Raw genomic sequence first — 11,078 nt, 5'->3', positions numbered from 1 at the left:
GACCGTGATGATAGGGAAAGGTGAAAGTTGGAGAACCCATGGGATGAGTGAAGGGGAGGAATTTGCAAAATTGCAAATGGATACACCTGCTTGCTTGCCTGTTTCCTTCACTTTGCAAACTCGATGCATTGCATGCAACTAGCACCGGCGCGCTTCAGCCAGCAGAGGGCAGCCCGAACAACCCCTTCGCCACCAGCAGGATCAAGCCAAGCAAACCCTGCCCAATGTGGCTAATTTCCTCTCTCTCTCCCCTCTTCCTTTTCATCACAATTTTCAGTTCCAGCCCCAGCCCTGCCTGAATGGAACTCCTCCAGCTGCACTGGAAAGAGGCTTCTGCTGACAAACTTGCCTGGGAGGAGGTGAGAGCTAGGTGGGGCTCCCCTCGGATAGATTCAATAGCTATATGATAACTGGGGTGGGGGGCGAGCAGTTTCTTCTGATGAGCCAGCTCTGTGCGAGTCCTCCTCCCCTTTCTGTGGTCCACACCTCCCTGGAGCTATAAGAAGCGCTTTAGCAGGAATTGGTCTGCATTGCATGACAGCACCCTCCAGAGAACTCAGCCCTGAGCAGGAGTCAGTCAGCTGCCTCTGTGCGCTGCTTCACACGGCGGCTCTGTTGCTGGGAGGGGAGAGAGACGGAGGAACACCCTGCCCTGGTTTATTCTCAGGTTCCCTGCTTCTTTTTGTCCCCACCCCTGACTTTAGTATCTGCCTGCTCAAAATTAAGAGCAAAGGCAGGAGCCTGGGGAGAAAATAGCGTGAGACGCAGGAGACACCTTGGCATGAATTAGATGGCAATCACACGGAAAGATTTCTCCTAGGAAGAAAAGGAAAAACGCACTCCCATAAAAAAGAGAGGATTGAAAGAGCAGCTTTGTTGAATGAGAAGGACCGAGCAGGATCGGCAGCATGAGCACTAGCAGTAAGTACAGCTCTTCCTTTGCTATGGGATCAGGGGCTTATATTGCATGGAGTCTGGCTGAGAGGAATAGGAAGGAAAATGTCACATCAGGGTGGACTATCCCAGTGGGTTGTTCTTTTTTTCCATCCTTTTTGATGGCCTGCAAGACAAGGAATGATTTTCTTAAGCTTTCTTTGTTACAACTAATGTGCTCAAGCCCCATGTCCACCTCCTTTAAAGACTTTTTGGACAGCAGTGCATGGAATAGATTGTCTACATGCAACATGGTTTGAAAGATCTGTGCAGTCACACACACACACACTGATGTGTGATAGACTTGCTTGTGCCACCACCTATGTATAAATAGACATGGATCTAATAGGGTGGGCAGAGTTTGATCAGAATGAAGAGAGATCCAGGAATGATGTCCCCTCCCTTATCCAGGTTAGTGGGTATCTGTTGTATGTGTGAGACACAGACACACGCTATGTATTAATTGCTAAATAAGCAGAGCACAGCTAGCTAATGTGCTGCATGAGATCATTACAGGCACATACTGCCCGTCTGGATGGCTCTCTGTTTTGCAACTTAGATTTCAGAGTCTTGAGGGACTAATTGGTCCTTGCAAGTTATCTATTTTCTCTTCTCTTTTATTGTTTATTATTATCTAGCTTGTTAGCAGAACTTTGGCCAAGACCCTTAATAAAGGCATCCAAGCTAGCCAGTACCCAAATCAATCAATGCAAAATACCATCTGAGGGTTGGTCTGCTGGTCTGCCTGCTGGTTGATTTTTAGTTCTAAAGGTTATGTGCATGAAGAACTGAACTCCCACTGACAGAGAACAGCAGTTCAATGACTTGTATGCTCCATCACAGTCCTGGGCCTACCAGTCCTGGGTTTCTCGATACCAGGGGGTGGAGTAGCTCCAAGGCAAAGTGCGAGGAAAAATTCCTTGGCAAGCTCCGGCCAACAGAACAGGTGATCCCAGATTTGTTGGATTGTGTCATAGACAAGTAAACTTTCCAGGCTCCCTCTGTGGGAGCCACACCTGGAGCACAGGCTGCCTACATGTTATGGGGGATGCTCACAGAGGAGACAATAGGGATCAAATCCTTCCTCAGACACTAGGTGGATGTACGCATCCTCTGTGTCTTGCTAGTTGATAAACTCCAGGGCTGGTGAATAAATGTCCTGGAGGGATGGGGATTGCACTTCTTTGCTTGCTGGATATCAGGGATTAGGGTGATCAGCTGAGAACACAAAGGGGCTGGATTCGTGCAGGAGAGACTAGGAAGGGATTTTGCCCTGAAAAGATTGTTGACAAATGCATAATAATTCCTCCTGATTATTTGCCTCCAGCTTGGGTGCTGATAATCACTGTTTGTGGAACCAGCATTTCTTAAAGATCCAATTGCGCTACTAAGCTTCCACGTGTACAGAGAGCCCAGTCAAACCCAAACAGCAGAATTTGCCCCTTGGCAACTGGTAAGAGAAATGTGCCATATGAGAGGCAGCATGATCAAGTGACTAGAGCAGGGACTATCAGCCCAGGAGTATTCCTGATTCTGCTACTGACCTTCTGTGTGACCTTGGGCACATCACCTTGCCATGCCTCAGTTTCCCCATTTGCAGGATGAATCTGGGATAATGATGCTGTTTGTAAAGTGCTTTGTGATCATTGGCTGAAAGGGGGATTTTTGGTGGTGGTATTCTATGGCTATTAATGTGATATTATGGTTAATGAAAGTTTGGAAATGTAATTCACTTCTGTCCTCACCAAAGGACTCTGAGCCCCTGAACTGGGCACAAAAGGTTCTACATGCCTAGTTATTTAGCGCATCTGTTGCCACAGTGCTGCTGCTTCTTATGGTAGCACTGAGAGGTCCCCACCAGGATCACGCCCCTACTGTGCTGTGCCTGGCGCTGAACACATAGGAAGAGACCATCTCTTTCCTCAAAGAGCCTGCAGTCTGCTATGAACCTCACAACTAGTTTATGGCCTAAAAGGCCTGTGTGCCCACAAGTCCATTATTGGGGTGTGTACAGGGCTGGAAGTTACAGGGATGTGTGGGAAAGAAAACAACTCCACTAAATCTATTAGTTTAGGTGTGAGGAGAGGGCAGAAAAGAAGGGACATTCCCCTTGGTAAATGCTTTCTGTCTAAGCTCTGGGGGTGTCGAATACTCCCCTCCCAGGCATGCAGTAATACAGCAAACAATACTGCTCCTTAGGCTACTGCATAATCCAGCCATGTGGATACTTCCCATTGCCTGAGAGTCTATCAAATTCCACAGTCCTGTGGGGGAGAAACAGGAACCTGGCCCCTGGTGTCTTCCCTCCCTTCTCAGCTTAGTCCTTAAGACCAGGGCGGGTAAACTTTTTTTTTTTGGCCTGAGGGCCGCATTGGGTTTCCAAAATTGTATGGAGGGCTGGTTAGCGGAGGTGCTGCCACCCCAAAGAGCCAGACATGGCACGGCCCCGCCCCCTATCCAATCCCTCCTGCTGCTCTCCCCCTGATTGGGGCGGGACCCCTGCCTCATCCAACCCCCGTCCCCTAACCACCCCCCAGAATCCCTGGCCACACCCCACCGCCTCGTCCAACCCCTCCTCTTATTCCTGACTGTCCCTCCCCCAAGACACCTGCCTCATCCAACCACTCCTTCTCCCTGTCCCCTGACTGCCCCCTGGGAACTCCTGCCCCCATGCACACCCTCGGCCACTGATCACCACCCCAAAGTCCCCTGCCCTCTATCCAACCCCCCCTGTTCCCTGTCCCCTTACCGCGCTGCCTGGTGCACCGGTGGCTGGCGGAGTTACAGCCACGCTGCACAAAGCACCAGGACAGGTAGTCATGCTGCCCGGCTGGAGCCAGCCACACCACTGCGCAGCACAGAGCCCTGGGTCAGGCCCCGGCTCTGCAGCCATGCTGCCCCAGTAGTTCACAGCCCCACCGCCCGATGCATTGCGCCAGCGGCTGAGCGAGCTGAGGCTGTGGGGGAGGGAGAACAGCAGGGGAGGGGCAGGGGGGCTAGCCTCCTGGGGCAGGAGCTCAGAGGCTGGGTAGGAGGGTCCCGCAGGCTGGATGTGGCCCACAGGCCATAGTTTGCCCACCTCTGTCTGCCTTAAGATGCTGTCTCTTTGTGACCCACAATTCTTCTGGCCAAGAGAACTGGAAGGGACTCCATTCAGGAGAGGCTGTCCATTTAGAGACTCCTGGTGCTGCTGGTTAGCTGGAGAGATGAGTAATGGGAGGGGAATCCTTCCTAGAGGTTGAGTGTCCTGCCTCCTGTCACACTGCAGCTTTTTGCATTCATTTTCCAGCCTCCGTATTCTCAGTGGTGTTAGTGTTGGGTTCAAGCGTGTCCTAGCACCCTGCTCCGAGCACCTGCACCAGTGGGGGAAATGGGTATCCAATCTGACCATGTAGAAGTACCCCCCCAAAGTGTTTCCAGTGCCTGTTGGCCTGAAGGGAAGAGCCAGGATTTGGAGTCAGAGCTGGGTCACTCCCAGAGCAGTGCATGGAAGTGGAACCCAAGTCTTGCACAGGGCAGTGCAGCATGCCCCTAGCCTAGAGAGTCGGAACAGGATCAGGAGCCAAATGGGGTCTTTCTGATGAGGCAGGACACTGTGATCTCTGTAACTCATTGTCCTCCTTCAGAACCATCCTGATAACTCTCCTTTGCCATGAGGCCTACAACAAAACTTGACAATGGTCACGCTGCTGGTGAGCTGAGACCACTGCCTATCACACTGACCAATATTGTCTCGCTTTTCCTTGTACTCCCCTGTCTGTCGGTATCTATCTGTTGTCTTCTTAAATTGGAAGCTGTTTGGGGAGGGACTGTCTTTGTTCTGTTTGTACAGCACCTGGTCCATAATGGACTCCTAGGTGCTACAGAGAATACAAATAATAACAGATCACTCATGCAGCCCAAACATGGGGCCAGCTGGTGAGAATCAGAGTAGCTCCATTGACTTCAGTGAAACTACGGCAATTTACACCCACTCAGAAAGTGGCCCATGATTTCCTACGACTCTCCCCTCCCTCATTTCTAAACCGTGCATTCTAATAACATTTAAGATCCTGCCTGAAACCAACAAGAGGCAGGAAATTCAGAGCTGAGGACAGCTGCGCTTTCCCTAACTCATCCTGTTGTGGCCATTGTGGGGGTCTCCAGCAAGTTCAGCCCAGGATATTCCATGCTCCGTCCATACATCTGACCTCGGCCACATGGGTGCATGTCCACACTAACCACATGTAATTGTACACAGACTTTTTGAAATGCCAATTTTTCTTGAAATAGAACCTGATTTTTAGAGGCACTGTACACCCCTGTCTGCCTCCCCAGTCCTATGTCCAAGAGGAAACAGCCTAGCATGAAAAAGCTGCCCTGATATGAAGGACCCAGAGCTCATTTATGAATGCGCCCTGACTCTGGAGGACAGAGAGAGAGACTGGAGTCAGAGATTGCCGTAATGTGGGGAAGGGGTCTTTGTTCTTTCCTAAGTGGACTGGGTTCACAGGACACACAGTAAAAGTTCAGAGGGCCGGATCAAAGACTGCAGTGCTAATATTTACATTTGTTCAGCTATTTATACCTCTTGCTCTAGCCAGCGCCACTAATTGGTTACAAATGGTTTCATAGGTTATAAATAGGAACATCAATGCCTCTGAGCACTTCTTTTGAAGCTGGATCACTTGATGCAAACTGTTGCCAAAAAGGGCTTGCTCTGTGCAGCTTCAAAATCTCTACAGATTACTGGCTACAAATGCATTCCTACCTTAGACAGTCTGTGCTTGCTCCCAGGACTCTTGGGCGGAGGGAAGTCGGCAGGAGACTACCACCTGCTCCTGTGGGCAGCCATGCCGGAAAGGCCTCTGCTCTCTGCTGACTGAAGGCCCAAGGTCTAATACTGCTCAACTCTCCAGGGGATTTAGACACCTATTTGCCATTGAAATTAATGGCAGCTGTGTGTCAAAGCTGCCTAAGGGATTTAGACAATCTCAGACAGCTTTCAGTGCCTTAGGCCTGTGCTGTAGGCTTGGTTTCCAAAGCCAGTAGCACCTTGGCCTTTCCTGGCAGAATATGCTTGAGCTGAAATTTTTACAGCTTGTGTTTCAGGCCAGCTGTCTGGGGCCAAGAGACCAGATCCTGGTCCCAGAGAGATCACTGGGAGTTCTGTTATTGGCTTCAGTGGAATCGGGGTTTGACCCTTGCAGCTGAATGCAGTAGCACCAGCGAGAAACACACCTTCAGTCTTTCCAGGCTTCCCAACTAAACACAGCTCAGTCCCCAACCATCTCTGTACCCTGGTTACTGAGCCTCAAGTGTATTTCAGGCTGGTGAAGTGGTGGCACTGTAGTGGTGAGAGAACGCAGCATCATATAACATGGAGATGAAAATGTTGCAGTGTCATGCCACAGCTTCCTTGTATGAGTGTTTTTGTTCCACTTGTGGCAGCTCTGACTTGAGTAGTTAATTCATGGCAAAGCACCATTGTGGCCTGTCTCTATTTTGAACAAAGACCCAACTGAAAGTCCTCCTAGACGAGGTTAAACCCAAGCTAACGTCCATTAGTGCGTATTGAACCCAGCTTGTCCTGCTCTGAACCTGGATCGCATCAGATACAGGATCCTGTGTGGTTTAGGGGTCAAAGCAAAGATCTAGGAGGGTCTATGCCAGCTGAGCCACTGACTCACAGCATGACCTTGAGCAAATCCTTCAACCTCCTTTTGCCTCAGCCAACCACACTGAGACAGAGCAGTTAAGAGTTGGGGACCTCACTGACACCCGGGGGGTTCTGCCTCTGAACCAAGCTAATCCAGAGGTACCAAATTGCTGCCCCTTCTTCCCCAAACCCACGAGGACTTAGTTCTGTCACACAAGGCAGCACCTCACATGCCATAGAGAAAGGGAAGGTCTTTCAAAGGCCATTGACCTGGCGGACGAATGTGCAGGAGATCGAGTGATGCACCAGGAGAGACGAAATTCCAAGAAATGGATGGCGTGGGGAAAGCTGCAAAAGAGAGCATTAAGAAGAGCGCCGTGAGTGGATTTCAGGCAGCAAGAGGTGACAGCAATAATGGGAAAGGAGAGAAGAGCTGGACGCAGATCTATATAGGGCCTTGGAAGTAAAGAACTACCTTTGATCCACACATCTGGTGTCTAGCATCCAGACAACATTCCAGCAGTGAGTTCCATGGTGTTGGGGTACTGAAACTATGGGCAGTCTACACTGGGGCAGGGAGGAGTGATTCCCAGCTCTCACGGATGTACCCGCACTAGCTCCGCTCCAGCTAGCACCTGCAAATAGCAAAGGAGGTGTGGCAGCACAAGGTGGCATCTTGGGAAGCCTGGGTGTGGGTAGGGGTAGGTGTGAGTGTGTTTGGCTGGGGAGTGGTGCCTGTGCTACTTGGCCTGCTCTCTTTGGGTGCTAGTTTGAGCAGAGCTAGTGCAGGTACATCCGTGTGAGCTGGGAATCGCACCTCCCAGCTCAAATGTAGACATAATCTGTAGTGTCACAGGAGTCTCCACCCACCTCTATCTCCCATTAGTTAAGATGCAACCTAGACTCCTTTCTCACAATCTCCCTGGCAACAAGTAGCCCTCTAGCTCCTGCTTGTACACATTCCAAAAGAGGTGTCTTTTTGCACATGGTGCCAGCCTAGTGGATGTTGATCCCAGTCAGCTATTGTCTACCCTCATAGTTATGTGCAAATTTCCATTCCGTAAGGTTTCACCGCTCTTCTCAAGCTTCCTTCCAAGCCATCTTGCATGGCGGGATGCATCTTGGAGGGTGGGGAAAACATAAGACATCTTAACCAACCTTGAAGGAAGGCCCATGAAAAGCAGGTGGTAAAGTCAATTGCAGCAACTGAATTATTCTGAGTGCCCAACAGGCTCTCACAAAATAAATAGCAAGTTTGCTAATGATAGAGCAGAGATCAGTTTAGCCAGATAATTATATTTGTGATGCCAGCAGGCTGGGCTAATGATAGACTGTCCTCTTATCTATGGGTAGGCAGCGTGGTGCCTGCCATTTCTCTCTGATCCAGTGAGGGAGTAGAAACAAACCTACCAAGTTCCTGCTAGAGCCTGCAGTCCTATCATGACGGACCCCCTAATGAAGTGCTTGGAACATCTAATTAGATATTTTTAGGCTAACTAAATCAGCACCTCACAAGAGAGGGGGAGAGTGCTGCTTGCAAGGCAGCGAACAAGGCAAGATGTGGGGAGCGGGGAGGGTTGCTTCATGAACAGGTGCAGAGAGTGACGTTGCCAGCCTCACGGGAGGCAGCGTCCTGCTGGAATTCTGGCTGCTGCTGCTAATCCATTCCCACCAAGGCAGCATGCAAGCTGCCCCCAGGCAAACTGAAGGCATGGCCAGGGCAGAGGATGCTGCAGCAAGGGAGGTGATATTTGCTTTCAACAATGATAATAACATGGTGAACAAAAGCCAGCCTGTCTGCTTCCACCCTCTCTGCGTTTTGTATTCACCGTTGCACCATAAATCTCTGGAAGTTTTGGAAAGCTTGTAAGTACTGTGATACACAGCCCCATTGGCTGCACATTGCTCTCTGGAGAAGGGCTTTCTGAAGAATAACAGTACAGAACTAATCAAATTTCTCTGGGAGCTCAGGCACTAGGGGCCGTTACACTTGCTGGTGTTTCGGGTGTTTGACAGGGTATAGTTCATACAGGCATTTTCCCTGTCTAGTCTTGCTCACTTAAAAGTTTCATCAATATCAACCATCCTGCCATTTGTCATGGGTTGGAAAGTGACAAGAAGAGGCAAGACCATGTGACTGGAAATGACCAAGTGCTAACTGTAGCTGTTGCTTTATCTGGTGTGTCCTTTCCCTTTCCTCCCACCCCAGCTCCCCTCTGAGCCCTAAACCACCCTCCTTTTTCTGTTATCCCTATTTTACCCTTCTCCACTTTGCCAGGCCCATTCTTTTGGTTGGAAAGAATGGGACGGGGCGTACTATGGGCTCATAGGGAAAAATCCCACAGTGGAACTGAATATGGGCCCTTACAGAAAAGTCCTACAGAAATGAATCCAGGCCCTTCTGGAGAAGGCCCACCAGAGATAATAGGCATTAAATGAATAGAATTCTGCAGTACTGACTCTAAGAAGAAATAAGGAATTGGATGCTGTGAAGGTTTTTGAATCACCCTATAGAGTTCTGTGGTTCCCTGATAATAGCTCAGCCCAGGGCAAGAAATGAGGCTCCATGAAGTGCTACATCCTGTTGCTTACTTAGGCAAGTTGGACACTTGCCTGAGAAAGAGCTTTAATTTGGTCCATTATCACTGGAGAAAATCCTTTTCTCTAGCTTACACATCCTGCCATGAAGAGCTTACACCAGACAAGATCCAGGACAAGCTTTTCCAAAGAGAGTGGTCTTCTGGCCTCGGTCCCAAAGAATGCACCATTACAAACATGCTGGCAGAATCCCTGACTAGGAAAGGCACATTAGCTGTGCCCTGTGCAGCATTCCCACCATGTGCGTTTGGAGTTCTTCTGACTCCTCTTTCACTTGGGCTGCATGATATAGGGCTAGGAAACCTTTTGGCCATTTTGATCTAGGTCTCAGGACAGACTTCAGGGCTGGGAGGATGTTTAAAGGGGTTTAGGAACCAATTGAGGTTGGTGACTTCTTCTCTTTGTTCAGAGGCACTTGGTGGCACATGTCAGTTTTCATTGCTGGAATCTCCTGGATGCAGCTGTCTGCAGTGAACTATGGATTCTGAGAAGAGGGGAGACTGGAAGAAGGAGTGAGATTGAGTTTCAAGCCCTGGTCGAGGATTTTCCCATACTGACACTTTCAACCAGGAGGGCAAGAGGAGGATGGGAAGGGGCAAAATGACACTTGTCTCTGGCCAGTCACCTGTCAGTTAGGAGGCTCTTGTCCAACTCTGATTGCGAGAGGAGCATTGCAATGCAGGCTTTGTCAACCGTCTAGAGCAAGAGTAGGTGGGGAGGGCGAGTTTGCTAAGGAAGAGATTTCATTTCCTCCTTCTCAATGTGACTGGAACTCTGCCTTCCAAACATCTGTTCTCAGCGTCCCAGCCTATTCTATGCCATTCGAAATGACAGAATGTACTTCCCCCCCCACCATAATAATCCCCCAGCCTAAGTAGCCATCGCTATGGCTAATGATGGAATTTTTCTGAAGGGCTAGTAGTTTTTCCTTGTCTCTGTGATGGGCCATGAAGTAATAAACAGATTTTCACCATGCACTATTCAGAATCTAACCAAGGAATGATGAGGTGAGTGTGTGGAGAGCTGAGATGGGCTGGCTCCAGCAGCCCTGCCTGGGAGAGTGGGGAAAATGGCTCAAGCAGAGACCTTGTGGTAGGGTATAGCTGCTGGGCTTCCAGACAGAGAGATGTGAAATGGTGAGTCACCAGCAGGCGCTATCATTCAGCCTATTTCACTGATGGAGCTCGGACCCTGCCTTTTAACCGAGTGCTGGGAAAAAAAGCCCAAACCAAAAAAAATGGGGGTGAAAAAACACAGTTGCAGTTTCTTGATGAAACAAAAGAGAAATTGTCGCTTTGAGTTGGAATGAAATGTTTTGAATGTCGACTCGAAACAACACTGTGAAATGAAACGGCAAATCGAGTCACCCTTTCCTTGAGGAAAAGTCATTCTAGTTTGACCTTTTTGTAATGGTTCCCTTTGACGTTTTGGAGATTTTTGTATGGGGGCGTGGAGGGAGTGTCAGCTGAAATGCATCAAAATGCCTTTTTCAGCTAATTTACTATTGGCCAAAAAGAAGAACCAATCGCCCATGTCCATTCTTCCCAGACCCTTGGAATACACCCCTGTCCGTCAGATCCCCCAGGTAAAGCCTGTTAGAAGGCAACTTCTGACGCACTGGTCTCCCCGAGGGCGCTGTGATCAGGTGGGGATCCTGTGGAAGAATTATGCTGCCAGACTGAGCTGTTCTCCAGCATCTGCTGAGCCTCCGTTGAGCCACTGGGTGATGTGACAGAGCTTTAGTGAAATACTGTTGTTTGGTATTCTCTAGAGCTGGGCTTCTCTGTATAGCTAGTTCCCACCCTCTCCCCTTGGTGAGTCTCTGACCAATTAATCGTCTCCTTCCCCAAAAGCAGAAGACCGTGTCTGAGTCCTGCGCCTGCTCCCCGCTGCTGTTGGAGGGGCTTGG

The 11,078-nt window shown here is 49.6% G+C and overlaps 1 protein-coding gene across 3 annotated transcripts in view; it reads left to right on the top strand.

The window, feature by feature from the left end:
* The first annotated feature begins 433 nt into the window (after positions 1–433).
* ABLIM3 (actin binding LIM protein family member 3) overlaps positions 434–11,078 on the top strand; it is a 118,217-nt gene continuing 107,572 nt past the window's right edge. For all 3 annotated transcript variants that reach the window (XM_032794420.2, XM_032794429.2, XM_032794426.2), the window contains exon 1: positions 434–921. In XM_032794420.2, coding sequence (XP_032650311.1) covers positions 909–921 — 13 coding nt within the window. In that variant the 5' untranslated portion in view covers positions 434–908. The remainder of the gene's footprint in view (positions 922–11,078) is intronic.

This window comes from Chelonoidis abingdonii, chromosome 7, assembly GCF_003597395.2.
Source record: "Chelonoidis abingdonii isolate Lonesome George chromosome 7, CheloAbing_2.0, whole genome shotgun sequence".
NCBI lineage: Eukaryota > Metazoa > Chordata > Testudines > Testudinidae > Chelonoidis > Chelonoidis abingdonii.
Note: the sequence above shows the minus strand (reverse complement) of the source record. Positions and strands in the feature narration are given on the sequence as shown.